Source organism: Tinamus guttatus, unplaced genomic scaffold (genome assembly GCF_059628265.1).
Source record: "Tinamus guttatus ecotype Peru unplaced genomic scaffold, ASM5962826v1 Tinamus_guttatus_pri_ptg000403l, whole genome shotgun sequence".
Lineage (NCBI taxonomy): Eukaryota > Metazoa > Chordata > Aves > Tinamiformes > Tinamidae > Tinamus > Tinamus guttatus.
The window spans coordinates 701,870-729,619 of NW_028288937.1; the positions used below are offsets into that span (position 1 = coordinate 701,870).

The 27,750-nt window shown below is 57.7% G+C and overlaps 1 protein-coding gene and 1 long non-coding RNA gene across 2 annotated transcripts; both read left to right on the forward strand.

The window, feature by feature from the left end:
• The first annotated feature begins 548 nt into the window (after positions 1–548).
• On the forward strand, positions 549–2,229 carry LOC148593375 (uncharacterized). The gene is made up of 3 exons (XR_015913735.1): positions 549–697; positions 1,825–1,989; positions 2,071–2,229. It is a non-coding gene; the product is annotated as an uncharacterized LOC148593375 (long non-coding RNA).
• Positions 2,230–3,842: 1,613 nt separating this feature from the next.
• LOC104576378 (cullin-9) lies at positions 3,843–27,305 on the forward strand. The gene is given in 40 exon segments (XM_088531277.1): positions 3,843–4,436; positions 5,101–5,255; positions 5,630–6,163; positions 8,455–8,593; positions 9,998–10,188; positions 10,657–11,029; positions 11,223–11,424; positions 11,723–11,930; positions 12,005–12,198; positions 12,286–12,503; positions 12,616–12,853; positions 13,175–13,280; positions 13,524–13,751; positions 13,878–13,968; positions 14,046–14,217; positions 14,332–14,437; positions 14,624–14,719; positions 14,809–14,984; positions 15,399–15,532; positions 15,610–15,786; positions 16,054–16,169; positions 16,574–16,756; positions 17,138–17,286; positions 17,416–17,638; positions 17,728–17,893; positions 18,002–18,147; positions 18,304–18,421; positions 18,856–19,055; positions 19,143–19,402; positions 19,494–19,857; positions 20,168–20,308; positions 21,441–21,605; positions 21,692–21,855; positions 22,744–22,837; positions 23,062–23,136; positions 23,544–23,654; positions 24,651–24,768; positions 25,119–25,252; positions 25,478–25,569; positions 26,311–27,305. Coding segments are annotated over 40 exon segments (7,533 nt in total). The 5' UTR covers positions 3,843–3,853; the 3' UTR covers positions 26,504–27,305.
• The last annotated feature ends 445 nt before the right edge of the window (positions 27,306–27,750 follow it).

Sequence of the window (27,750 nt, forward strand, 5' to 3'; positions counted from 1 at the left end):
CGGCCGCCGCCTTCGAGAGGAAGAGGAACGTTCTCTGCTGCCTCATCACTCGCATCCTCAAGGCGGAGAAGCAGCTCCACGTTGACAGCTTGGTGTTCAGGGTACCGAGGGCAGGAGCGTGGGGGAGGCAGAGAGGGGCCACGCGGGCGCCGTGTGGCAGCGTAACGCAGGCTCTGTCACCACCGCAGGTGATCGACGCCTGTCAGAAGGGCGGCTTTGGCCCGGGCCTGCAGTTCCTGAGCTTCTGCTGCCACAGCGTGGACGTGCTGTCCTGCGTCCTCCGCCTGCTGAGCCAGGGCATTTTTTTTCCCAAAACTATTATCAGGCGATATTTTTGCAGATTATTTTTTTCACTCTCTTTTCAGTTTTCTCAGTTCTGAAGGCCCTTCAGCCCCTGTTCAGTCTGTTTCCACTGTTGTACATTTGAGTATTTAATGATGGTTTGTGGTGGTTTTCTTGGGTGGGACGGAGTCCTAGGTCTGGGATTTTCTTCCTCCGATGACCCAGGTGGTGTAGCTCCTGTTTAGCCGTGATCTGTCCTCTTCTGCCTTCACAGCCCTGTTGGAGTGAGTATCTCACAACCTGTATTGAGCAAAACACAGTCCTCAAATGCACCTGTCCCATTTCTGAGTGCTGCGCGCAGCCGACTGCAGCCTTCATCCGTTCTATCCTTTCTTCTGAGGAGGTCGTAGCCAAGGTAGAGTGTGAGGAGGGGGTGCTTGGTGGGTTTTGTTTTGGACAGGGCTAACAGGTTTTCTTGCTGCTGCTTTTCCCCTTCCCACTGCTATAAAAGGCAGTGTGAATTGGAGCAGACTGGGCATCTGCCCAGCAGTATTTGCAGTCTCTGGCCATCCTTAACACCAGATAGGCAAGAAAGCAGAATATCAGTGAAAGAGCATAGTGGTGTTGCATTTAAATGCTTCCCTGAGCCTCGAGAAGGCCATTCCTGCAAGATTGCTGAGGTTTATTCTCACCTTTGTTTCCCTTCTCTCAAGTTCCTTATGAGCCTATTCTTTCAGATGTCTTCTCCCATTCTCTACCCAGGGATTCCTTTCTGGGAGTCATGCCAAGGGCTCTCTCACCTGGATTCAGCCCATTCCATGCATTTTCCTCAAAGATCTTTTTGTTAGTGTTGCTGTTTAATGTTGTTCAATCAAGGCGACCTTGATTGAAATTTCTGAGTTTCTTCCAGACCTTCACTAGGCACTTGGTCCCTTCCCTTTTAGGTTTCCTTTCATAGTTTCAATAGGAGCCTTAGGTACCTATCAGCAGCTGGGTTTTTGCTTAAACTCCTTCATACCACCATAAAAATAGGATTAAAAAAGAGATCTAGACATTAGAGGCTGTGAAATTCAGTCACCTGCTGAGAAAGCTCAAGTGATTTGTCACTGCCTGCTGACTCAATACATTGATTTGTCTCTCTGGGTATTGCTGTCTGAGCAGAAAAGATCATGCCTCCTGTCAACAGGGTAACAGCAGACACCACTCCCTGACAAGAATAGGTGGCTTTGGTGAGATTTTGCAGCCACATGCATCTTACCAAGGCACAGAGTGACACGGGCACAAATTGAAATATAAGAAATTCAGTAAAGTGTTGACACTTTAAGTGTTATCAAACACTGGAGCAAGTTACCGAAGAGAATTTGTGGACTCTCCATGCTTGATGATGCACAAAGGAATTGAAAAAAGCAAGCTCAACTTAGTGCAGTTTTTCTACGAGCAGTTAGTGAATGAAGTATAGGACCCAAAGGTACAAGACCCAGTGGAAAGGTCTAGCCATATCATTTCTCCTCCTTAAATCCTTTCCCTGGTTTCTCGTTGCAGTATGAAAAAGCCGTTCTCAGAAGCTATGTTGAATGTTGCTCCAATCTGACATGGTGCACCAACCCGCAAGGCTGCGATCAGATCCTTTGCAAGGATGGCCTTGGCTATGGGGAGGCCTGTTCCAAGTGCTCCTGGGTATCCTGTTTCAGCTGCAGTTTCCCAGAGGTGAGGTCGAGTCTAAGGGCACTGCTGCCTTGAGTTCAGCACACATCCGTTTCTGTGTGTCTGACTGGCCCGCTCTTTCAGGCACATTACCCTGCTAGCTGCAACCACATGTCTCAGTGGGTGGACGATGATGGCTACTATGAGGGAATGACAAGTGAAGCCCAAAGCAAACACCTGGCTAAACTCATTTCCAAACACTGCCCAAACTGCCAGGCTCAGATAGAGAAGAATGAGGGCTGTCTGCAGTGAGTATCCACTCTTGTTTGGTACTGGGGGCAGAAAGGTGTGCTTGTTTTGGGGCTGTTGAGTGAGAGACATAGCAGAATCTGATTACAATTCTAGAGGACTAAGTGATCATAACAAATTGCTAGGATAAAGAAGGTGTTCCTCAGCATTTAGAGTTAAATCTCTCGATAGCTGTGCTAGGTAGAACCAAAACTCACTTTGCAGTACTGTTTTTAGCACAGCAGTGGGCATCCAAGCACTTTTTGTTGTTGCTATTGTTGTTTGTCTCCCTTTTTTCCTTTTCCCTTTCCCTTTTCCTTTTCTCCTTACCTGTTTCTGTAACTTTAAACGATTTCTTTTAACTAGCTGCATGTGTTTTAAATTGGGTTGGATCTGTGGCAGCTCTTTCCTTGGCCAGAGAGGCCCCTCCAGCACCCTCCAGCTTTGAGGCAAGGGCTCAGGAGCTGCCATCAAGGCAGCTGTTTGTGTCTTGAGGTGGCTCAGCACTGAGTGCCCAGCTGTGCTTTTTGTGGCCTCAAGCCTGCATTTGGTCCCAGGGCTGTGTGGTGGAGTGCTGCACTGCTGAGGGAAGAGGTGAGATGTTCATGTGTGTCTTGCTCCAAAGCCTGGGAATGCTGAGCTCGCCGCCCAGTGCTTGGTGGATCTGTGTTGTCAGGTGCGCTGCCAGTTACCCCAGCTTGTTTCTGGACACCCGGTGTTCTGTGTGTGTGTTTTGTTCGCTTCCAGCAGAAGCTTTATAAATGCGTAGTGCAAGTGAGTGAGGGTCGTTGGGCTGGCGCATTGCAGCCCCGCGGCGCAGGGAGCACCGAGGGCGGCGGTTGGTTCCCGTTGGTTCCCGTTGGTTCCCGTTGGTTCCCGTTGGTTCCCGTTCTCCGCCCGCGCCGGGGGCAGTCGCGGCCGCCCTGCCCGCCGGGGCGCTGTGCGCGCCCTCGCGAGGCAGATTGGGTCTCGCCGCTCTCCGTAGCGGCTTGGGACCCGGAAGTGCGGAGCGGTGGCGGAGGCGCCGTTAGGGCGGCCTGTCCGCTGCTCCCCCCGTAACGGCGGCGGCGGCCGGCGGCTCCCCCCGTAACGGATGCGGCGGCGCATCCGCGCGGCTCCGCTCACGGGACGCGCCGGGGACGCCCCCGCCGCCCTTCCCGCTGACTCCAGGGAAGAGGTAGCAGGTGAGGATGGATCTGCAGGGACTCCGGGCTCGACCCGTGCCCGAGAAGCCTCTTGCGTGTGGGCTCCTCTGAGGAGCCCCATCCGTTATCAGCTCTGCGTGCTGGGCAGGAGTGAAGCTGCTCTGCTCTGCGCTGCATTGTCTGCCCTCGGCCAGCTAACCACTGGCACCTGCTCTTGGAAAGCAGGTTATTTCTAACTTCTTTCTGCATAAATGAAGCAGAGAGGTGCCCTGGCTGCTTCTCTGCAGAGCAAAGTCAAGTAACAGAGAGTAACTGCTCCCCATTTGGGTAAATCTGCATCTGTGAATTAAGGTTTCCTTTGGGGCTTTACTCTGGACTCAGATTTGCAAGGCCAAGGCTGTCGGCTGAGGTACTTGCGCGTGCTGGCAAGATGCTCAGGACTGAGAACCTGCTCCTCCTTTCTCCTCTCTGTCCCTGCAGGCACGTGTGCCACCATGGTGCTGGAGCGGCGCGGCGGCAGCCTGCTCGTGCGCCTGGGGCCCGCGCTGCAGGCCTCCCCGGAGCAGCTGCTGCGGCAGCGGCCGGGCCGCGACGGGCGCCCCGAGTACCTGATCCGCTGGAGGCTGCTCCGCAGCGCGGAGCGAGCGGCGGGCGGCGGCGGCCCCGGCGCGGAAGCGAAGGCCGAGAGCATCCTGATGTGGCTGTCGGCGGAGGAGGTCGGCGCCAGCTGCCCGGGGCTGCTGGGCGGCAGGGAGCCGCGCGGGCGGCGCGAGGCGGAGGAGGCGCCCGGGCCGCTGGCGGCCGCCGTCCCGCCGGGCGACGCGTCCTCGCTGGAGATGGAGGCCGACGTGCGGAGCCTGGTGCGGCGAGCGGCGCGGCAGCTGGCCGGGGCTCCCGGGGCTGCCGTCCTCAACACCGTCCACGTGCTGAGCGCGTACGCCGGCATCGGCGCGCTGGCGGGCGTCTTCAGGGAGACGGGAGCCCTCGACCTGCTCATGAGGATGCTGTGCCACGAGGAGCAGCGGATCCGCCGCGGCGCCAGCGAGATGCTGCGGGCTCTGGCTTCACACGATGCAGGTGGGGCCGCCGCTGGGCTGTCGAGCAGCGCCGGCCCTTGGGTGGGCCTGGGGCATCCAGGACATAGAGCCTCTCGGGGCTGCCTGGCAGAAGGGGGAGAAGGAGCCTGAGCTCTGCGAGAGGCTGCCGTGGGCATGGTCCTCTGGGCCAGATTTGGGAGCTCTTTTCCCTAAAGAGTCCCCGAGCTGGGATGCTGAGGAGCTGTTTGGACGTGGCTTCCTGCTCCCAGGAGAGTGGCAGCGCATCAGGATGTCTCTGCCGGGTGCTCCCAAGTGCCAGGCACTGACCTGTTCTTGGTAGGGAGCCTCTCCTTAGGCTTGAGTGGTCAGAAGCAGGCTCAGCAGCTCCTGGCCTGCTCTCCTTGTCTAAGAGGAGAAGGCTCAAAGTTCTGGATGTGGCTTGGCTGTGCTGGGAAGGGGCCTGGTGGCTAGTGGAGGTGGGTCCAGCAGGAGGTGGGAGAGGAAGTCTCAGAGCTTTAGCGGTGGGAAGGGCTGGAAAACGAAAAAGTTTTATTTAACGGAGCAAAATGTCGTCAATCCAGATAAAAAGACAAAAAGCAATTCTAGATGGCACGCAGCAGCAAGGTAAGTTGTTTCTTGCGCCCATAGTCTTTCCACCACAGTAGGGTGGCATGAGACTTGAGGGGTTACTGTTGTTACTGCAGGGAGCCGGGCCTATGTGCTGCTGTCCCTGAGCCAGCAGGATGGCATCGAGCAGCACATGGATTTTGAGAGCCGCTACACCTTGCTGGAGCTGTTTGCTGAGACCATGTCCTCTGAAGAGCACTGCATGTCCTTTGAAGGGATTCACCTCCCACAGGTGGCTGCCGGGCCTGTCAGTCCAGAGCTGAGGGTTTGGGGGTCAGGAGGGCAGGGAGCCGGGGCTCTTGTCCTCCTTGCTGGTGACGGAGAGGAAGGAAGGGTGTTTGGGGATGGCCATCTGCGCAGGGCTGGGTGTCGGGTGGCTGCACAAGGAGCTGGGCCTGGCACGAGGCTGAGGGCTGCTGGGGAGCTCCTGAGCAAGGGGCTGGTGGGGAGCAGCCCTGAGCAGGGAGGTGGGGATGGGCTGAGGGCTCTGTGCTGCTGCTGCGGGTCCAGGGGCGTCCCAGGACCCTGCGTGGGGACGAGGCAGTGACTCGGAGCAAGCTGGAGGCTCGGTAGCAGCTGGGGATCTGAGCGCGGTGCCTCTGGCAGGTCCCCGGGAAGCTGCTGTTCGCGCTGGTGAAGCGCTACCTGCGCGTCACATCCCTCGTGGACGAGCTCGGCAGCGGTGCGGAGCAGGGAGGGGAGCGTCAGGACGGCGCCGAGCCCGGCTCGCGGCGTGGGGAGAGGAGCCGCGTGAAGCAGGAGTTTGAGCTCAGCATGGCAATGGCGAGCCTCATCGTGGAGCTGGTGCGCGTCATGGGCTGGGAGCAACAGCAGCAGCCGGAGCTGCCGCCCTCGCAGGGGACACGGCCGCGTGCCGCCCGCTCCATCTTCCAGCCCAGGGCCCCGGCCTGTCCCGCTGCTCCAGTGTCTGTGCTTGCTCCGTATCCTGGTCCCTGGAAAAAGCAGGGCTGTGCTTTCCTGACCCCCTCGAATTTCTCCTGCCCCAGCAGCTCTGCCGAGTCCGTGCAGGCCAACCTGGCGTGTGGCGTGCGGGTCCGTATGCTGGAGGACTGTGGCGATGTGAGAGCTGGGGATGAAGGCGTGTGTTGCCAGAGCACTAATGGCACGGATGCAGTGCAGGTAGGTCAGTGGTGGAGTGAGGTCCAGGGTGGCAGAGAAGGCAGTAACAGGGGAGAGTGTTCAGTGTTTTGCTAATCGCATCTTTGCCATCTGAAAGACAATGAATTTATTATAATTTTGATGCTGGCTAGTCAGTCCTAGCAAAGAAGGTGCCTCTTGGGGCTAGAGAGCACAATCCTGATACGAGCTGGTTTGGTTTAGTCCCATCTGCCCTGCTAAGGTTGTTTTAAGCCTCCAAAGCAGGTGAGTATACCCTACCTTCTTGCTGTAGTCCCTGACCTGTGTTCAGTCTTGGAATGGTTTGGGGGCAGGCTAGCTCACAAGTAATGCAGCAAGAGCTGCTCCTGGGGTCTTAAGCCTTGGCATGTGAGTGGCAGTGCTTATGGGGCTGTTCTTCTGACTAAGTTGGATACAATTTGTGCAGCTGTGTCTTTTATCTGCGAGGGGTATTCTTTCCACCAAGAGATGCTGGAAATTGGACATCTGAGAATCATCTTTGTCAAATCATCTCTTGATCATCTATGTTTTTCTCACCTTTGCTATTGCTCTCTCTCTGAGAGGACACTTGATTTTCTCTGCTCCTCTTAGGACCTTTCCAGTCTCACTAGTTATACTTGTTTTGACAATTCCATTTGTATTGACAGCTTACCTGCCAGCAAGCAACTTGTCCTATTGAGTCCTAGTTACAAGAATTGCTTCTCCCTGGTCTCAATTAAACTGGAACCGGGGTGGTGAGCCTAAATGTCAAGGAAGATGTCGTGGAGCTTTTAAACTCCACAGGAAGGGAGAGATGAAAGAGATGGAAGGATTACTGGTCCAGAATGATTTATCCTCTTGGATAAATGCCTTGGACAAAGGCACCAAATTGTATCAGGAGTGAAAAAGACAACAGAAGAAATCAGAAAATAAGAGGGGAGATTTTGATGTCTGATTTCAAAGAAGGATGCCCAAGCGTGTTTGAAGGACAATTCATCAGCTGGGCTTTGTGTAACGCTAGGATACTTGTGCTAGGCCTGAGACAGCACAGGCTGATGTGGGAGAGGAGCTAGAAAAGACAAATGAACGCTTTCAGCTAGTAAGATAGAAATCCTAAGGACTCAAAGGCCAGACATAAATAGGAGAATCATAATGTTTGATGCTTTCATCAACTGCCTGAGCAAGGGGCAATGCTGAGAAAAGTTGGCAAAGCTGCCAGGGCAGGAAACCTGAAGACTTCAGTTACTGCCTTGTGAGTTGCAGAAGTGTCACATGGAGTTGGGATGTCATGAGTAAATATAGAAACACTAAATGTCTGCCTTGTGGAGAGGCAGTGCTGTGCTGGTTCTGAGCAAAGTGCAGGACTGGGATCCATCCCTTATTCTTAGAAAGCTGCTCCTGACAGGGACTGCAGTGTATTTTGTTTCCATGTTCTTAAATAAATAATGAAAGCCAAAATATCTCTGCAGTTGATCATCTTTGAGGATTAAATGGAAGTGCTTGAAGTCTCCTTTATGAAACACAGATTGTTAAGAGAGGTTAAATAAAGGACCCTACTTTACTTTCTGGAGAGACCCAAAGCAAGCATTTCACATTTGTCAAAAACAAAAAACCAAGCCAAAACACACACACACACACACACACACAAATATAAAAAAGAAAGAGAAAAATGGTTGTAAAAAGTCCGGATAGGAAAGTTATTAGGAATAAGATAGAGCATCTTTCAAAAAAATGAAGTTGTGTTTAAATGGGAAAGAGAAAGGAAACTTAACGCCAGAAGGTTAAATGTAAAAGTGCTATATGGGAAATGAAAGAGGATTTTGAGAAGCAGCTTGGATTACACAGGAACCAGTTATCTTCTTTGAGACATACAAGTTACGAGCAAGAAATTTGCCCAAGAGTCCACAGTGGCAAGTGACCAGGGTATAAAAATATGATCAAAAGAAGGTAAAGTCAGAGAATGGAAAAAACATGTTTTCTTTATATTCATCAGCAAGTGTTTGCCTAGAATTTTTACCAAACCTACTGCTGCCATCCTGAAGAGGTCTGCAATGATTGCATACAATCCTGAGATTATTATTATTATCATTATTAATATTATTTAATATGAAGAGATTAAAATGTGGTCAGGGGAACAGGTTAAAGACAATATGCTTAAAAACAGACAACTTGTGTAGAAATCTGTATACGGATTAAGCTGCTTTATATTTGCTTAGTGCTTTCTGTTTCCGTTCATTTGGGAAAGAGGAGGACAAATATAACATGAGGACTGAGTGAGTGGCAAATCTAATCACCTAGCTCTGTTTCACCCACAGGTTTTATGGCAGTCAACAGGTCGGACCTGCTGGGTGCATTGGCACATGCTGGAGATTATTGACTTTGGAGATCAGCGCAAAGAGCCTGCTGGTCAGGAAAAAGTATATAGTCGGATAGAGGGCTCTAACCTAGACACAGGTGAGCACATGCTGCATGCATGTGACTATCATCTCTTTCTGACTCTGCTCTGGCATGTTTTTGAATGGCAAAGCTTAAAAGGCTGGGAAAATATTCATATGGTGGGTGGGAATTAGAAAGCATCATCAGCTTTTAGTTTGTAAAGCAGGGTAGAGCTGGTCAAGCAATCATGGCTTGTGGCTGCATGGGGCTATCTTTGAATCCTGGACTTTTGTCGTGATATAATAAAAGGATAAAACTCGATTTATTTCGAGACAACCAAAAACATATTTAACAACTAACTAAAGAAGCTGCCAAACCAGAGATCTGGAATCTCTTGGGGGTGAAGTTGCCTTTTAAGCCCTCTGATCCCCATATATGACTCCTGTGGCTTTTAAAAAGCATTTGGTTTAATTTCATGCCTCAGTCTGGGAGGAGTTGATCTTGAAATGCTCTGCTTTCATAAGACAACTACAGAATCTCTAGGAAGTGGGATCCTGATGGATTACTTTCTTTAAGCGGCCTCTCTCCCTCCCTGCCTTGATTTTGTGGGACTGGTCTTTTTGGAGTGGTGAAGGTTTGGATTAAACTGGTGCAAGGGACAGAAAATTCACTGCTAATCCCATGTATAATCTGATTTTAAGATATTCTTATTGCCAGTTGGAAGATCCATTATAGGTTTCTACCCTTAGCAAATAAAATGTTAACTGCACACCAGTGTGCTGACTGTATTAAAATGAGCTTGGTTAGACTTTGGCTTTGGTTATGCTTTGCTTGGTTAGGCTTAGGCTTTGGTTATGCTTTGACTTTGGTCTTTGCCCTGATTTTTGACAGAAACATGAAGTTTATTTCACTTCTGTGTAAAACTGTTTCCAATCGTTGTATGCCAAAGAGAAACCAAACTGGTAAATTAGCAGTTTCCTGCTTTGGACCTTGGCACTTGGATTAGTTATCTCATGTTAGTTGACTGTCAGTAATCAGCCACATATGAAGTTGTTCTTGGAGGCGCTGGGCCTCTTGGAGCAAGCTGGGCTCTCTTCTCTTGAGCCCTGAAGCAGTGTGTCCCCCAGCTGCATTTGCAGATATCAGCCAGTGTGGATTGAGCTCCAGCTCCCGCTCCTAAATTATCCAGTGAAAATTTTAATAATGGATTTTTATCTCCTTTTCACTGTTTTGGGATGCACTAGCTAAAAGGAACTAGGTAGCTCCCCAGTCTCCTTTGCCTGTGGGTCCTGGCCCTGCATGCCAGCGGGTGGGCATGATGGAAAGAGCGAAGTGGCTGGCAGGATTAATTACCTGTCAACCCATTCCTTCAGAAGTTGTGATGAGCTTTTTCTCAGGAGAGAGAGGTCAGTGGCTGAGGACAGCTCTGCTGGAGGGACTGGCACAGCTGATGGCCTTCTCCCTGCCTTGGCTGTCCCGCAGTCGCGCGGCCGCTCGTCTCCAAGCCCTGTGCGGGGCTGCACTCCCTGCCCTACATCCGGGAGCAGCCGGGGGACTGCGCAGAGACTCTGAGCCGGGCCGAGTGGTGGGAGCTGCTCTTCTTCGTGAGGAAGCTGGAAGTGCAGGAGCAGGACGAGATCTCCCGTCTCGTTGAGCAGGAGCAGCCGGAGCAGGTACAGGAGAGAGCCGTGGAGCGGGAGACGGGAGGCAGGGAGCAAGGGGGGACACCGGGGAAGGCAGCGGCACGCGAGCAGCAGCGCGCAGGCGGGCTGAGCGGGCAGCCTGAGCCAGGCAGGAACCGGCCTGGACTAGGAGAGCGAGTGGGGGTGCCCGGGGCACGGAGCGAGGGGACGGCTGAGGAGCAGGAGAGGAAAGGCGGCCGCCGTCCCCGCTGCCACCAGAGCAATGAAATGGCCTGTGCAGGAGGCGCCGTGTGAGGGGCCCTGGGGTGACGCTGCTGGTGGTGTGTGCGGGAGGGAGGGCAGAGCTGCTGCTGGTCGCGTGGGCTGGAGCTGGGGAGGCCAGGGCTGGAGCTCCTGCACGCCCTGCGGACAGCCCAGCCCTGGCTTCGGCTCTGGCCGCCGTCACGGGCACGGGTTCGGGGGTGTCTGCAGGGGGCTAACTCGGCCCCGTGCGCCCAGGTATCGGGGCTGGGTGAAGAAGGCCTGATCCAGCTGTCGGTGCCCGTGGCGCTGGCGCAGAAGGTGCTGCGGGCGCTGGAGCAGCGGTGCCGGGGCAGCGCCCTGAGCCAGCTCCGCGCCTCCCGCGTCTACGCCAAGTGTCTGCTGGGCCGCGGGGCTGCGCGGGACGGCGGCGGGAGCCCCGCACGGCCCTCGCAGGGCGGCGAGAGCAGCAGCCCCGAGGCCGCGGTGACGGCGGAGGGAGAGTGTCCTGCAGCGGCGCTGCTGCCCCAAGCCCCCGTCACGGCGGCCAAGGCGGAATCGCAGCTGTTCAGCGAGCTCTGCCGCAGGGAAGGGCTGCTTTTTCCCGAGGTGACGGAGGAGCAGAGCAAACGTGAGTGCCTGCGGGGCCTGGGCTGGCCCAGGGGGTGCGGGAGGGCCCTTTTGGCCGAGGACCCCGTTGCCCGGCTGGAGGGAGCCGGCTGGCGGGCTCAGGGGCCCTGGGCAGGGTGGTGTGCGGGGCCGGGGATGCTGCTGGGCCCTGTCACGATGCCGACGGCCGCCTCTGCCTCTGTCCTGCCTCCCAGTGCTGGGCATGGCCAAGGTGGGCAGCAAGAGGGGCTCCCTGGCGAAGCTCGTGGAGGTGGCAGACGCGATGCAGAGGAGCAGCTCCGAGGAGGACCTGCGTTTAGCCGGGCTCCAGCACATGCTGCAGCTGCTGGAGGAGGAGGCCGGGCTCGAGCGGCACGTCGGCAAAGGCCCGGGCGGGCCGGGCGCCCGGTGAGCAGCGTGAGCTGCGGCGGTGCCGCCCGGCTGTGGCTGGTGGGTCCCCACCGCTGCCTGCAGAGGGGCTGCGTCCCCAGTGAGGGGACAAGCGGCGGAGCTGGCGGCGCGCGGTGCTGGGAGCGGAGGCGTGAAGGCTGCGGCGCGGGCACCGGGGAGGAGGCGGGTGCTGTGCGTGCGGGGCCTGGGCGGGCGCCTTCCTGGCGGCGCCCAGAGACCCTTGGGCAGGGAGGAGGCGGGCGGCAGGGCCTGGGGCGCCCGCGGCAGCGCCGGCAGCGCCGCTGAGGTGCCCTTCCCCGCACAGGGAGAAGGTGCTGCCGGTGGTCGTGGAGCTGCTGGGCGCGGGGCGAGCGCAGGCGGCGCAGGCGGCGCTGACGCTGCGGCTGCTGGCCGCGCTCATGGCCCAGTGCGACTGGCGCGTGCCCTTCGCCACGGAAGGCGGGGTGCAGGCCGTGCTGGCCTGCATGCGGCAGCACGCCGCCTCCGCCGCGGTGCAGCAGGCCGGGCTGGCGGTGAGCGCGGTGCAGCCGGGCAGGGCCGGGCTCTGGGGGCCGCCGCCGCCCCCGTGACCGCCGGCGCCTCGCAGGCCCTGCGGGTGCTGGTGGGAGCTGGCAGCGGGGAGCCGGGAGACGCTGCGGGGAAGCCCTCGGCCCTGAGCCGCGCCGACGCGCAGGTCATGCGGGAGATCTTCGCCAGCATCGGCTCTGCCTCCGGCGTGGGCCCGGCAAGCCTGCTGGGCACCCTCGTCACCGCCACGAGCGCCATGCGGAGCCTCGCGGGGTAGGCAGGGGAGGCCGGCGGAGGTGCGGGGCGGCCGCGCGTCCCGGCCGTGTGAGGAGGACGGTGCCAGCACCACTGTCCCCGCAGGGGCTCCGCGGGCCTGTGCAGCGGCCTGCTGGTGCTGAACATGCTGCTCGAGGGGCACCGGGGCCTGGCGGAGCAGCTGGCGGGCTGCGCTCTCGTCCCGCTGCTGCGGAGCTGCTGGCTCGAGGCGCCGAGCCCGGGCTGCCCCAGCAGGACGCTGGCCCTGAGCGCCATCAACCGCCTGGCAGAGCACGAGGTGCCCCTGGGCACGGAGCCGGCAGGTACCGTGGCACCGCGCTGGCATCAGCGCAGGGCGGGCGCTGCGCCCTGGGCAAGGGCCCTGCGCCTGCTGCCCCCGAGCGCCAGCCCCACGCGTTCCCTGTGCCCGGGCAGGCGCGGAGGCGGCGCTGGAGCTGGGGGACGAGGACGTGCGGACGCTGGTGGGCGGCCTGGGGGAGGGCGGCCTCTGCAGGGAGGCGCTGGTGGCCCTGGAGCGGCACCTCTGCCGCCGGGGCCGCGTCCCCACGGGCCCGACGGCCGCCCTGCTGCGGGACCGCGAGTGCTTCGCGCTGCTGCTGCGCGGGCTCCGGCTGCTGGCCGCGGAGAGGGCCGCGAGCCTCAGCGCGCTCAGGTGGGTCCCGAGGCGGCTCCGCGCGCTGCTGCGGCCGTGCTGGAGCCTGCGGCTCCGCAGCACCTGCTGGCGGTGCGGCAGTGCCAGGGCACCGGAGCGCGGGCGAGTGGGTGCTGGGCAGGGCTGCCACGGCGCGTGTGCGGGCGCTGGTGGGGACTGCCCTCTGGGGACACTGCAGCCTGCGTGCGAGTGCTCGTAGGTGCGATGGGTCGGGGGCAGCCCCTGTTTGCGCCTCCGTGAGGTGCCAGCCCTCTTGGGGGAGCAGGGCCGGGGCTTCCCCAGCCCGTGCCTGCCGCCTCAGCGACCTCCTGCCTCCTGCAGGATCCTCAACAAGTTTCTGGACGGGTACCAGGAGGACCTGCTGCCCTGGCATGAGTGCGTTGAGCCCTGCCTGTCCTCCATGAGCGCCCACAGCAACGACCAGGAGGTGAGTGGCCCCTGGGCATCGGCACCAGGCTCTGCCGGCTGCGCGGCGGCCGCTGGGGCCGCTCTGTGCCCGTGTCAGCCCCTGCCCTGCCATGGCAGCCCCGCTGGGACGAGGCCACGGCCGTGTCCCCTGCCTGGTGCCCCACATGGTGCCTGACGTGGCTCCCGCAGGCGCCTCCGTGGCCTCAGGGCCCTCGCGTGCTCCTGGCGGCTGCCCGGCTGCTCACGGCCCCTTCCCCGGCAGGTGGCCCAGGAGGCCGTGGGCTTCCTGCACCGCCTGGCCAGCGCCAGCAAGGACTGTGCGGTGGCCATGTGCTGCGCGGGCGCCCCCGAGGCTCTGGGCAAAGCCCTGGACAGGCACAGTGCGGCTCTGCCCTTGGCACCAGCCCTGCGCGACCTGCTGAGCCGCTGCGAGCAGCACGCGAGCCTCTACCGGAGGCTGACGAGCAGCATCTTGGCCGGCTGCATCCAGGTGGGGCTGAGGAGCGCGGGACGGCCCCGGCCTCAGGGCCCCCCGGGTGTCCTGGGCCCAGGGGGGCCTCCTGCCCCTGCCCACCCTGGGAGGGCCCAGAGTGCCCAGTAAGAGCCTGTCCCGCAGCTGGTCCTGGGGCAGATTGAGGAGCATCGCCGGAGCCTGCAGCCCATCAGCATCCCCTTCCTCGACGTCTTTCTGCGCAACCTGTGCCGAGGTGAGCGTGCCCGGGGGCAGGGGCTCTGGCACTTGTTGCCATACGGCAGCTGGCGGCTCGGTGGCTTCTCCGCGCAGGCTCCAGCGTGGAGGTGAAGGAGGACAAGTGCTGGGAGAAGGTGCAGGTCTCTTCCAATCCGCACCGTGCCAGCAAGCTCACGGATGGCAACCCCAAGAGCTACTGGGAGTCCAGCGGCAGCACTGGCTCCCACTCCATCACTGTCCACATGCAGTGCGGTGTGGTGATCAGGTGGGGCTTGTGCTGGGGCACCCTGGGGCAGGGAAGGCCGGGGGCCCGTGCGAGCCCTGCCCGAGCCCCGACGGGGTGAGCTGGTCGCGCGCTGACGTAGCCGCCCCGCCGCAGGGAGATGAGCATGCTGGTGGCCAGCGAGGACTCCAGCTACATGCCCGCCCGCGTGGTGGTGCTGGGGGGAGAGAGCCCCGCGGCCATCACCACGGTGCTCAACGCGGTGAGTTGGCTTCGCGCGCCCCGGCGCACGGCCCTGGGCGCCGGTGCCGGCCACCCTGCGGCTGTGCCAAGGGCAGGGGGGTGACGGAGGTGGTGGTCCCACGTGTGGGGAGCGTGTGCGTGGCTGGTGCTGGCGCTCGGCAGTGCTGAGGGCTCGCGGCTGCTGAGGGCTTCTGCCTGCCCACAGGTGACCGTCCTGCCTTCGGACAGCAGAGTGACGCTGCTGCAGAACATGACCCGCTTCTGGCCGGTCGTCCAGATCAGAGTGAAGCGGTGCCAGCAGGTAGAGCGGCTGAGGCAGACCCGGTGCGTGGGGTCGACTGTGCGCCCCCAGGACACCATGCAAGGAGCTGAGGTCCGTGCTCTCCCCAGGGCGGCATCGACACGCGTGTGCGAGGCATCGAGGTGCTGGGCCCCAGGCCCACGTTCTGGCCCGTCTTCAAGGAGCAGCTGTGTCGGCGGACGTTCCTCTTCTGCAGCGTGCGGGCCCACGCGTGGTGCCAGGAGATGTGCCGGGAGCGGGGGCGCCTGCTGCAGCTCTTTGGCAGGTGAGCTCTCCCCGGCAGCCCCGCGCCGCGCCTGGTGCGCGAGGGCTGCGCGGTGCCGGCAGCCCCGGGGAGCGGGACGGGCTGCAGGGTTGGGCTTGCGGGCACAGCGACTGTACGTGCACGGCGGGTTGTCCTGCTGGGGCCGGCACGTCGGCGAGGTCCAGGAATGATCTCCTGGCCAGGGCCTCCAGCCCCACGGCTTCTCACAGGGACTGCGAGCAGAGCCACAAGGGCCTCGAGTGTGAGGGTCCTGTCTGGGGCACGAGAGGGCCCTGTGTCCTCGTGTGCGGGGAGCTACAGCCCTGTCCTGGCTGGCACAGGGCAGGAGGTGGCTGCTGTGCCCCTCGGCCGAGGAGCCCGTTGGCCGTCAGCGCGTGCCTGGCCCTGCTGTGCCCTGTGCGGTCGCTGTTGCAGGCTGAGCCGGGCCCTGCGGCACGAACAGGCCTTCGCCGAGCGCTTCCTTCCCGACGACGAGGCAGCCCAGGCCTTGGGCAGGACCTACTGGGAGGCCTCGGTGACTCCCTTGGTGCAGAGCATCACTAGCCCAGGTAGCCTGCGCTCCCCCGCGCCCTCCCTGCCCGGCAGCAGCCCAGGACAAGCGGCCTCTGAGCCTCTGGCCTTGCAGACCCCAGAGGCAGCAGCGCTCTGTCCTGGCTGCTGAGTGAGTACGTGGAGAGCGGGGAGGTGCCGCGCGGGGCTCCGCGCTGCAGCGCTGCCTTCCGCTCCCACGTGCGGCGCCTGACCCAGCTGCTGGTGCACGTGGAGCCGAGCGGCGCGGAGCTGGAGGCGGCCCGAGCTGCGGGCAGCGATGGTGAGAGGGGGGCTCTGCCCTCGTGGGGCCTGAGGGGCTGCGCTGGATCCCCCCAGGCCTGGCTGCGCTTTGGGACAGCCCCTGGGAGGCTCTGGGGAGAGTCCCGAGCCCGGGGAGGTCTCTGGGGGTGGCACGTGGCTGTGCCCTGGTGGCTGCGCCCCCTCTTCCCCAAGGCCTCGCAGGATGGGGGGAGGCTGCGGTGGTTGGTTGGGGCCGGCGTGTGGAGCCCCGCTGAGCCCTGGGCTTGTCCCCTGGCAGGTGGGAAGGAGGAGAAGAACAAGCAGGTGCCAGCTGGGACAGCAGCGGTGGTGACGGAGAGGCCGAGCGGCCTGTGGGGCATCTCGCAGTGCTGGCGTGGGGTGGTGCAGCAGCAGGTAGGGGCAGGAGGGGCAGTGGGAGCCTGCCCTGGGGCTGGGCTGGCCCTGGCTGTGGTAGGGGTGGAGGAGCAGGGGGCACTCAGTGCTGCTGCCCTCCCGCTCTGGGCTGCCTCCCCTTATGCCAGGTTTGACGCCTGGCACTTGTCAGCCCACAGCGGGGGCAGTTCTGGAGGTTGGCTGCTGGGTGGCTGCTGCTTTCTCACTGGGCAGTGTCTGTGTTTCTCTGTCCTGCTCCTGCCCAGCTCCGGGCTGCGCTCCTGTCCCTCGGCAGCTGGTGGTAGCCTGGGGCTCGTGGAGAGGCTGCAGTGGGGCCAGCTGGAGCCTCGTGGGGTCGGTGTGGCCAGTTGTGGCCAGGCCCCGGAGCTCCTCGCCGCAGGCTCACCCGTTTCCCATGCCCACAGGCGCAGCGGTTCCTCGACGCGGCGTGGCAGGCGCCGGACGTCGTGGAGAGATACTGTGGGCTGTACTGGCGCCTGCGCAGCGCCGCGGCGGAGCTCTTCGGGCCGCAGGCTGCCTTTGCGCTGGCCCTGGCGCAGGGCTTCGCCGGTGCCTTGCTGCACCTCTCCTTCCCGGCTGCCCTGCACGTGAGTCTCAGGAGGGCCGGGGAGCCGGGCCCCAGCGCGGGCGCCCGGGCCGGTCCAGGCTGTGGTGGCTCTCTGGGCCCGCAGCCTCGGGGCGCTTCAGGCTGCCTCCGTCGTCCCCGTTGCAGTGCGCCCGCCCGGGCCCGCAGCCCCGCAGCAGCCCTCGGTGCAGCCAGTGCCCATTGTGGTCTGTCATGCTGCGCGGCTGCAGCCTGCCCGGGGCTGCTGCTGGGGACACCCGCAGCCCCTGCCCAGGGATACCCTTGGGGACGCCCTGTCGCAGCCCCTGCTCGGGGCTTTGGGGCTCTGTCGCAGCTCAGGGCTGTTGCCCCTGCTCAGCTGTGCCCTGCGAGCCCCTCCACAGCCATCCCTATCCCTGTGCAGGTGAGCGAGCGCTTTGCCCGCTATCTCGACGGGCAGATACGGGAGCTGCGTGAGGGCACGGGCAGCACGGGGCCGTTGCGGCGGCTCCTGGAGCCCTTTGTCATCCTCTGCGGGCTGGAGCTCGCCCATTCCTTTGAGCACTTCTACCGGTGAGGGGGCCACGTGTGCGGGTGACTCGAGGGTGGACAGGCCAGCTCTGGCAGCTGGCGGGGGGCTGAGGCCGTGGGGCTGGAGCAGGGCTGAGGCCGGCCCTGTGCTGACGTTGGTGGCCATGGCAGGTACTACCTGGGGGACCGTCTCCTGGCGCAGGGGCCCTCGTGGCTGGAAGAGGCCGTCGTGGAGCAACTCGGGTTGTGCTTCCCCAGTCGCTTCCCCCAGCAGATGCTGAGCAACGTGGCTGAGGCAGAGGAGCTCCAGCAGCAGTTTCGCCTCTTCCAGCTGCAGGAGCAGGACAAGCAGCTGCTGGAGCTGGGCACAGGCCTGGAGAGTCCCGTGGACGAGGTGAGTGGCCCAGTGCGTCGGGGAGGCCCCCGGTTGCTGTTGGGGGTGCCAGGCCTTGTCCTGAGCCCCCCTTGTGCGTGTGTGCCCAGGCGCTGGGAGAGGCGCCCCTGGCGCAGGCGCCAGAGGTGAAGGTGCTGGTGCTGTCCCCGCGCTGCTGGCCCGTCTCCCCCTTCTGCTACCTGGATGAGCCCAGCAGATTTTTCTCGGCAGCCCTCAGCTCCTCCCTGGCCGAGTTTGGCGGCTTCTGGCAGCAGAGTGAGCGTGGGGACGCGGGCAGCGCCGGCCCTCGCCGGGCAGAGGCGGCGGGAGGCCTGGGCTCCAGCGGAGCCCCCGGCTGCTGCGCTGAACCCGTCTCTCCGGCAGGCCGGAGCCAGCTGGGCTGGGAGTGCACGAAGCCCCAGCGGCTGCAGTGGACGTGGCTGGGCCACGCGGAGCTGCACTTTGGCGACTGCGTCCTGCACGTGTCCACGCTGCAGATGTACGTTCTGCTGCACTTCAACGGTGCCGAGGTAGGAGCGGGGCTGTGCTGGGCCGAGGGCTGGAGCTGGGCCGCGGCAGGGCCCTGACCCGCCTGCTGTGGGGGCTCCAGCAGCGTTTGTGGCCAGGCCCCCTTGCTGGCGCGGAGCTTGTGGCTGAACATTGCTCTCCCGCTGCCCTCCTGGCAGGAGGTGGCCGTGGATGCTCTGCTGCAGGCCACCGGGCTCCCCGCTGAGCTGGTGCACCAGGCCCTGGACCCGCTGACCTGCGACGAGGGCGTCCTGGTGCAGAGCTGCGCGCGGGGCGGTGAGCGTGGGGCTGGCCCGCGGGGCGGTGCGGGTGCCGGCAGGTCAGAGTGCCCCGCGGTGCCGGGGGAGGATGGCTGCTGTTCAGGGAGGGGACAGGGCGGCCTGTCTGTGCCAGTGCCGCGAGGGGCGGCTGGGCCTGGGGCTGCAACCTGGGCTCTGCGTGCGGGGCTGCAGCTTGGGGCTCGGGGCCGGGCTGAGTGTGGGGTCCTGGGCTCTCGGCACGGTCAGGGCTCAAGCACGGTGGGAGCGGGGCTGGCGGGACGTGCGGCTGGGCACGGGGCTGTGCGTGGGCCGGGATGGGGGCGACGCGGACGGAAGCAGCAGGGGAAGGCCCGGAGCGGGGGCCGGGGTCGCTGGCCCCGTGCGTGTTCTGGGGTTCCTGTAGGGCCCAGCTCCGGGCTGGGCTGAGCCTGGGCTGGCTGCTGCCTCCAGGCGCTCTGCGGCTGAACCGAGCGGCCCTGGCTCGCGCCGCGGGCCGACGCCTGAGGCTGCTGCCCCGGCAGACGCATCTCAGGGCAGAGACGGCCACCGCCGGCGCCGCCTTCGAGAGGAAGAGGAACGTTCTCTGCTGCCTCATCACTCGCATCCTCAAGGCGGAGAAGCAGCTCCACGTTGACAACTTGGTGTTCAGGGTACCGAGGGCAGGAGCGTGGGGGAGGCAGAGAGGGGCCACGCGGGCGCCGTGCGGCAGCGTAACGCAGGCTCTGTCACCGCCGCAGGTGATCGACGCCTGTCAGAAGGGCGGCTTTGGCCCGGGCCTGCAGTTCCTGAGCTTCTGCTGCCACAGCGTGGACGTGCTGTCCTGCGTCCTCCGCCTGCTGAGCCAGGGCTATCTGCGGCGCCAGCCGGGGAGGCCCCAGGTTTTGGAGTACGCCTCAGCCGAACCGACAGCACCTCCCGGGGGCCAGGCCCAGATGGTTTTCCGGAGCTCGGCATCAGAGACACCTTTGGATGAGGACAGCGTAGGCTCCTCGTGTCGGTAGGGATGCACGTCACTGGGTCTGAAGGGGTGTGCAGGGCTCATATTATGGCATCTCCACTCTAGAGAAGTGCACGCTTCTCCATGTCAGGTTGGATCCTGGTCTAGACAGCTCAGAGGAGTTTCTCATGACGACGCTGCCTATGCCGGTGGGGCACACACTTAGTCCGGAGGAGGCGACGTTGCTCATGAAGCAGGCAGTAGAGCAAGTCCAGGATACCCTGAGCATCCCGGCTGACACTGCTCAGCATCTCCTCATGCACTGCAGGTGGAATGTGGATTTCCTGATCCAGTGCTACATGGTTGACTGCGAGAAATTGCTATTTGCATCAGGGCTACAAGTACAGGGCGCTCAGCACCCTCCGAGCCCAGGAATGCACTGCCCAGTGTGCATGAACCAGCTGTGCCCCGCTGAAAGCCCACCAACTCTCTGCTGCATGCACTACTGCTGCAAGGTGAAGCTCCTGGGGTCTTTAGCTCCTGTAAATCGGAGGGAAAGGGCTAGGCTTGAGCTTGTTTTCCCAGAAAATATTTTAACAGATTTTACAGATTTCTTTTTTCACTCTCTTTTCAGTTTTCCCAGTTCTGAAGGCCCTTCAGCCCCTGTTCAGTCTCTTTCCACTGTTGTACATTTGAGTACTTAATGATTGTTTGTGGTGGTTTTCTTGGGTGGGACGGAGTCCTAGGTCTGGGATTTTCTTCCTCCGATGACCCAGGTGGTGTAGCTCCTGTTTAGCCGTGATCTGTCCTCTTCTGCCTTCACAGCCCTGTTGGAGTGAGTATCTCACAACCTGTATTGAGCAAAACACAGTCCTCAAATGCACCTGTCCCATTTCTGAGTGCTGCGCACAGCCGACTGCAGCCTTCATCCGTTCTATCCTTTCTTCTGAGGAGGTCGTAGCCAAGGTAGAGTGTGAGGAGGGGTTGCTTGGTGGGTTTTGTTTTGGACAGGGCTAACAGGTTTTCTTGCTGCTGCTTTTCCCCTTCCCACTGCTATAAAAGGCAGTGTGAGAATTGGAGCAGACTGGGCATCTGCCCAGCAGTATTTGCAGTCTCTGGCCATCCTTAACACCAGATAGGCAAGAAAGCAGAATATCAGTGAAAGAGCATAGTGGTGTTGCATTTAAATGCTTCCCTGAACCTCGAGAAGGCCATTCCTGCAAGATTGCTGAGGTTTATTCTCACCTTTGTTTCCCTTCTCTCAAGTTCCTTATGAGCCTATTCTTTCAGATGTCTTCTCCCATTCTCTACCCAGGGATTCCTTTCTGGGAGTCATGCCAAGGGCTCTCTCACCTGGATTCAGCCCATTCCGTGCATTTTCCTCAAAGATCTTTTTGTTAGTGTTGCTGTTTTATTAGTGTGTTCAATCAAGGCGACCTTGATTGAAACTTCTGGTTTTCTTCCCAGACCTTCACTAGGCACTTGGTCCCTTCCCTTTTAGGCTTCCTTTCATAGTTTCAATAGGAGCCTTAGGTACCTATCAGCAGCTGGGTTTTTGCTTGAATTCCTTCATACCACCATAAAAATAGGATTAAAAAAGAGCTCTAGACATTAGAGGCTGTGAAATTCAGTCACCTGCTGAGAAAGCTCAAGTGGTTTGTCACTGCCTGCTGACTAAATACATTGATTTGTCTCTCTGGGTATTGGAATCTGAGCAGAAAAGATCATGCCTCCTGTCAACAGGGTAACAGCAGACACCACTCCCTGGCAAGAAGAGGTGGCTTTGGTGAGATTTTGCAGCCACATGCATCTTAGCCAAGGCACAGAGTGACACAGGCACAAATTGAAATGTAAGAAATTCAGTAAAGTGTTGACACTTTAAGTGTTATCAAACACTGGAGCAAGTTACCGAAGAGAATTTGTGGACTCTCCATCCTTGGTGATGCACAAAGGGGTTGAAAGAGCAAACTTAACTCAGTGCAGTTTTTTTTGAGCATTTGGTGAATGAAGTATAGGACCCAAAGGCTCAAGACCCCGTGGAAAGGTCTAGCCATATCATTTCTCCTCCTTAAATCCTTTCCCTGGTTTCTCGTTGCAGTATGAAAAAGCCGTTCTCAGAAGCTATGTTGAATGTTGTTCCAATCTGACATGGTGCACCAACCCGCAAGGCTGCGATCAGATCCTTTGCAAGGATGGCCTTGGCTATGGGGAGGCCTGTTCCAAGTGCTCCTGGGTATCCTGTTTCAGCTGCAGTTTCCCAGAGGTGAGGCTGAGTCGAGTCTAAGGACACTGCTGCCTTGAGTTCAGCACACATCCGTTTCTGTGTGTCTGACTGGCTCGCTCTTTCAGGCACATTACCCTGCCAGCTGCAACCACATGTCTCAGTGGGTGGACGATGATGGCTACTATGAGGGAATGACAAGTGAGGCCCAAAGCAAACACCTGGCTAAACTCATTTCCAAACACTGCCCAAACTGCCAGGCTCAGATAGAGAAGAATGAGGGCTGTCTGCAGTGAGTATCCACTCTTGTTTGGTACTGGGAGCAGGAAGGTGTGCTTGTTTTGGGGCTGTTGAGTGAGAGACATAGCATAATCTGATTACAATTCTAGAGGACTAAGAGATCATAACAAATTGCTAGGATAAAGAAGGTGTTCCGCAGCATTTAGAGTTAAATCTCTCGATAGCTGTGCTAGGTAGAACCAAAACTCACTTTGCAGTACTGTTTTTAGCACAGCAGTGGGCATCCAAGCACTTTTTGTTGGCTGTTGTTGTTTGTCTCCCTTTTTTCCTTTTCCCTTTCCCTTTTCCTTTTCTCCTTACCTGTTTCTGTAACTTTAAACGATTTCTTTTAACTAGCTGCATGTTTTTTAAATTGGGTTGGATCTGTGGCAGCTCTTTCCTTGGCCAGAGAGGCCCCTCCAGCACCCTCCAGCTTTGAGGCAAGGGCTCAGGAGCTGCCATCAAGGCAGCTGTTTGTGTCTTGAGGTGGCTCAGCACTGAGTGCCCAGCTGTGCTTTTTGTGGCCTCAAGCCTGCATTTGGTCCCAGGGCTGTGTGGTGGAGTGCTGCACTGCTGAGGGAAGAGGTGAGATGTTCATGTGTGTCTTGCTCCAAAGCCTGGGAATGCTGAGCTCGCCGCCCAGTGCTTGGTGGATCTGTGTTGTCAGGTGCGCTGCCAGTTACCCCAGCATGTTTTTGGACACCCGGTGTTCTGTGTGTGTGTTTTGTTCGCTTCCAGCAAAAGGTTTAAAAATGCGTCCGTGGTAGCGCGTAGTGCAAGTGAGTGAGGGTCGCTAGGCTGGCACATTGCCCCCCTGCGGCGCAGGGAGCGCCGAGGGCAGCTGTTTGCAAGTGGCTGTTGGGCCTGAATGGTTTCTGTTCTTCTCCCCAACACTGCACAGTATGACGTGTGCCAAGTGTAATCACGGCTTCTGCTGGCATTGCCTCAAGCCCTGGAGGCCGACCCATAAGGATTATTACAACTGCTCTGCTATGGTGAGTGGTTTGCTGGACCCCAGTGGTTCATGTTTGTGTTCAGATTCACCTAGTCTCTCAGATAGAGAGTAAGGATTTCCTCTTGAACCCCCTGAGGTGGATTTTATTTGGTTCATCTGCCTATGATATTGCCAGTAGTGTCAAGATCTCTGTGGTAGCCACCTCTGAGATGATTCTGGCAACTGAGAGGACTTGTTACAGGTTACTTTCTGCTTTTCGTTCAGGTGAGCAAAGCAGCTCGGCAGGAGAAACGTTTCCAAGATTACAATGAGAGATGCACCTTTCACCATCAGGCAAGGGTAAGGAACACCCTCTCATCCCCCAGATGCACGTGGGGATTCCTGGTCACATCACCCTTGCTCTGGCCTAAGATAAAGCTTTTGGCCTGCTTTGTTCTGTTCTGAGAGCCAAGCGCAGCCTGGGTTCCTGGGGTTTGCCTGCTCACACTGATGCAGTGGTGGAAGACAATTGCAGGCAATAAAGAAGAGAATGCACGTGCAGAATGTACTGTGTAGAGCTCAGAATCCACACAAGATTGAAGTAAAGAACATACAGAGCATGTCACAGATGTTGTGGCTGTGTCTCCTGCCTGCATCTTCTGGGGTGGTACTTTAAGGTGCTTAGCAATTCTCTGTGTGACAGATGCTGTATTTTAGCCCTTCTAGCATTGCAAATTAACTTTTCTCACCTGTGGTTATTGTTGCAGGAGTTTGCTGTGAGTCTGAGGAACCGGGTTTCTTCCATCAGCGAGATGCCAGAAATTAGAACTTTGACCTTTGTTCTTGATACCTGCAAAGTGTTGGAGCAGGCGCGGAAGGTGAGGGTCGTTATCCAACAGACAATGTTTAGGCTTTATTCTAGTGGTGTGCTATAGGCCTTCCTAAAGCACGTAGGTGCCACTGGGAAGACCTTGCTGTGCTCTAACAAGATGTGACAGAAAAAGCCTGAGGGGAGAAGTGGCAGCAGGGAGGACAAGAGCCCGCTGGCCATTCTTCCCTGCTGTACCCCTGGGCTGGGCGCTCTCTGCCGTGTTCCTCGCAGCTGGGTGAGCTCCAGGTCTTATTGGAACCTCCCTCGTGTCAAGTCTGTGGAATCAGCACAGGGATAACCTTACGGATTTTTGTGAAGTGGGTTTGACCCACTACAATGTGAAAAGCTTCAGTGGTGTGGCATGTACTTTTAGAAAGCTCTTCTCTGATTTTGTCACAGGTAGAGAGTCCCTCCTGATGCTCATTTTATGATCTTTAGATTTTTTCCTTCCTCCATGAGTCCTGGATGTTATGCGAGCACTGAGTTACGTGTGCATGTCCTGACAGCCACTGCAGCTGCTTGATGCATGCAGTAAGCATGTGCCAGGATAGGCCTGCAGTGTCTTGCTGTGTCTCAAAACACAGAAAGAGGAAGGAAGATGCACCTTTCTAACCCATGTCTTGATTGTGCCGGCAGGTTTGATGTTGGGAGAGATACACACAGTATGAATTGGAGGTGGCTGACCCTGTTTCATCTTCTCATTAGGGTAGCCCCTGCGTTTGCCAGGGTGTGCATCACCTTTGCTTGCTGCTGCTGGTGGCACTCCTGGACTCATTTCTTTAAATAGAAGCAGTGGTTGTGTTCCTGCTGAGGGCTTGGAGGGCTGTAGGAGTCGTTTATGGTGTTAGGATGTTGTCACTTACTCAAACCACCCTAGAGCAGGCTTTTCTCAGCCACTGATAATCCCTAAATTCTCTAAGGGTTTGATGCTGCTCTCAGGCTCTTCACTTGCCCACTCCAAAGCTGAAAGAGGGTGCTTCCAGTGTCCTCTCTGCTGCTCCAGGTGTTGGCCTACTCCTGTGTGTACAGCTACTATAGCCAGGACACTGAGAGGGTGGACATCATGGAAGAGCAGATTGAGAGCTTGGAGCTGCACACCAATACTCTGCAGATCCTACTGGGTAAGACCCACAGCCTCTCTGTGCAGAAACTGACAGTTCCTTCTGTCTGGTCACAAGGTGGGGTAATTCTGTAGTGAGGCAATAGGATGCACATCAGTACCCAGCAGGTGCTTATTCATGTCTTCTGGCCCATCTCTGGCTACCTGATGTCATTTCTGGGGAGTCCACTGAAACAGTTTGGCTTCAGGCAGTGATTTTATGCAGAAAGGAGGGTCTTCAACATATTCCCTCCTGAATGGATTATGTGTACAAGGGACCTAAGTAGTTGTGCCTGGCTGTGTAGTCAGAGACAAGGCACGGTTTCCGCTTATGAGTGTGAGAAGTATGGCTTTGCTGTCCTTGAATTGCAGAGGAAACACTGCTGCAGTGTCAGGATCTGGCCTCCTCTCTCCAGCTCCTGAAAGCAGAGCATTTCAGCACTGGTTTGGAATTGTCGCACCGGATCCAAGAGCGTCTCTTTGCGGTTCTCTGGCACTCCACACAGGTGAAATTCATGTTCATGTTGGTAGCTTGTCTTGTCCAACTGTAGTTTGATCTTGGGGCTTGATGTTGGCAAGCCTAAAAAGGGGCTTCATCAACTAAGAGGGGAAACTGAGGTGCTGCATGGGCCCTGAGTATGTGTGTGTGCAGGAGAGAGGGGTTTGCAGCAGAAAGTGTACCCCAAATCATATGTTGCCTCTCTCTTTTGGCTCTTCTTCCATTCTGGCAGGATTTCTGTGTTGGGCTCCAGGTTTTGACAGATCCTGGTCAGAGTAAGGTGAAAATCTCAAATGTGCCTGCAGAAGCCCCTGATTTTATAGGGTGAGTTTCCTTAGGGGAAAGGTGGTAAGGGCTGAAATAAAACAGGTGAGCGGAGCTTTTATTTTATGGTAACTAATATGCCAAAGAGTTAACATTAGAAACCAGGTACTTGCATGTTCAGGTTTGATATAATAATGTAAGTGACATAGTGGTGCAGGGAGCTCAGTGAAACCTCTGCCTAGTTTGTAGTTATAATTGAAGAAAGCTGGGTCTGCCAGTGACAGAGGGATGGAGGTCACTCTGCCATGACTCTCTTGGATTCCTGCAGAGAATGCCCCACCCTTTCTTTGGAGGGGTGTTGGTGGTGTCTAAATGAGAAGAACAAGAACAAAAACATGCATGGAGTGAGATATAACACGTTAGGGAGGGAATGGGGAAGAGGTAACACAGATTTAAGAGGTAGGTTTGTTTTGTGACCCTTTTGTGTCATTTGTTGTGGCCCTGTCCCAGAGCACTGAGGCAGCAGGGTTCGGTGTGTCTGAAAGGTGAAGAGTTCAAAACAGATGAAGCATTTCTGAATGTTCTATATCTGGTTTAAACCACGAAACGCTACTGGTGTGTCTCCTGTTCCACTGTGTTTGATCCCCTTGGCAGCTGCCATGCTTCTCAGGCATGGCTTTGGCTGGGGATGTTGAAATGGTGGTGGTGGGAGGGTGAGGTTTGCATGGTGCTGGGCCACGATTGTTTCTTGCAGCCTGGGAATGGGCAAGGCCTGTGTTCTGATGCTCTCCTCCTGAATAGGCCAAAGCCTGCCGTTTTACCTGACTCCCCTGACGCAGACGAAGAGGAGGATGAAGATGAAGAATGTGAACCACAGTGGCAGGAAGACTATGATGATGACGACGACCTTGATGAAGACAACTTTTTGTTTGACGATGAGTCAGATAACCTTGATCATGATTCTTACTATGATGATGATGATGTCTATGACTAGAGCTGGGTTGTCACCAGGCCTGCCAGCCCAGACCCCTGAACTGGCGTTGTCTCACCCTGCTTGCATATGGATGTCTTCTTGAAGACTGGTGGAAGCTCTCAGGTAGAATGAAGAGACATTTCTTTAGGGGACTGCTTGCTCGCTGACTGATTTAACATGCAAAGGCATTGCTGTGGCCATGTGGGCTGTGTTACTGCGGTCACCTCTCTGAGATGTGCATTTCCTTTCCTTTCTCCCTTGTCTCTGAAGGGCCTTTCTACCCATAGGTACAATCATCTAATTGAACTAGAAAATAACAGCCCAGCTCCAAAGTGAGGGCTGCTTGATGCCTCTTTAAGGATTGGTTAGTGTTCTCTGGAGTCCTGTCTGCAAGGGCACAAGGGCCATTGCAGTGGCACACATCCTGTCAGGATACTCTCAAAGCCAGTCAGTGGCAAGAAACACTATAAAGCAATGTGTTTACACTGAAGCAAAGACCTCACCGCTGGAGCTGGTGGGGATTGCTTTGAATTAACACATAGCTTGTGGATTCACATAGCTCTGTGCATGTGTTTAGCTGAGGAGACAGTTTTGTGCCCCAGCATTTTTTTTGCTTTTTTTGTTGTTGTTGTTTTTGCTTTCTATCCTGTAAAGCTGGAAGGGCCACTGTGAATGGTGCAAGTTTGCAGAGCTGTCTTCAGTGTATAAGTACTTGGAAGACACAAGTGCACAGAAGCTGCTCAAATGTTACTTTATCTTCCCAGGAAAAAAAAAAAAGGAAAAAGGGTTGAAAAAGTTGTTTATAAAATAAATAGTTTTCTTCTAGAGCTAGCCTCTGTGTCTTCTATTGTGTCTTTAGGTACAAAGTGAAAGCAGGACATCCTCAAGGGAGATGTGACCCAGACAAATTATCCAAGAATTAGTTGTGAAACTCATGTAGTGTGGTATGTATGCCCAGACCAGGCTCTCTACTCTTATGCTGGCAGCTCCCAATCACTTTCTTCTGTTCCATAACTTTCCCAAGGACTGATGGGTGGATGAACCTCTAAATTCCTGGATTCTACTTCTTCTAACAGTGTCTGCCCTGACCTTTCAAAGATGCCTGAGAGGGGCTGTGCTATCATTTGGCTCTTTTGGCATGCTTAGAGGCATCTCACCTAGTTCCATAGGCACATGAATGTGTAATAGGCTCAAGGGGTCCCTAAATCTGTCGTCCCCAACTGTGGGTACTGCTTCACTCCTACAGTCTCAGCTAAGAGATTTGAAGA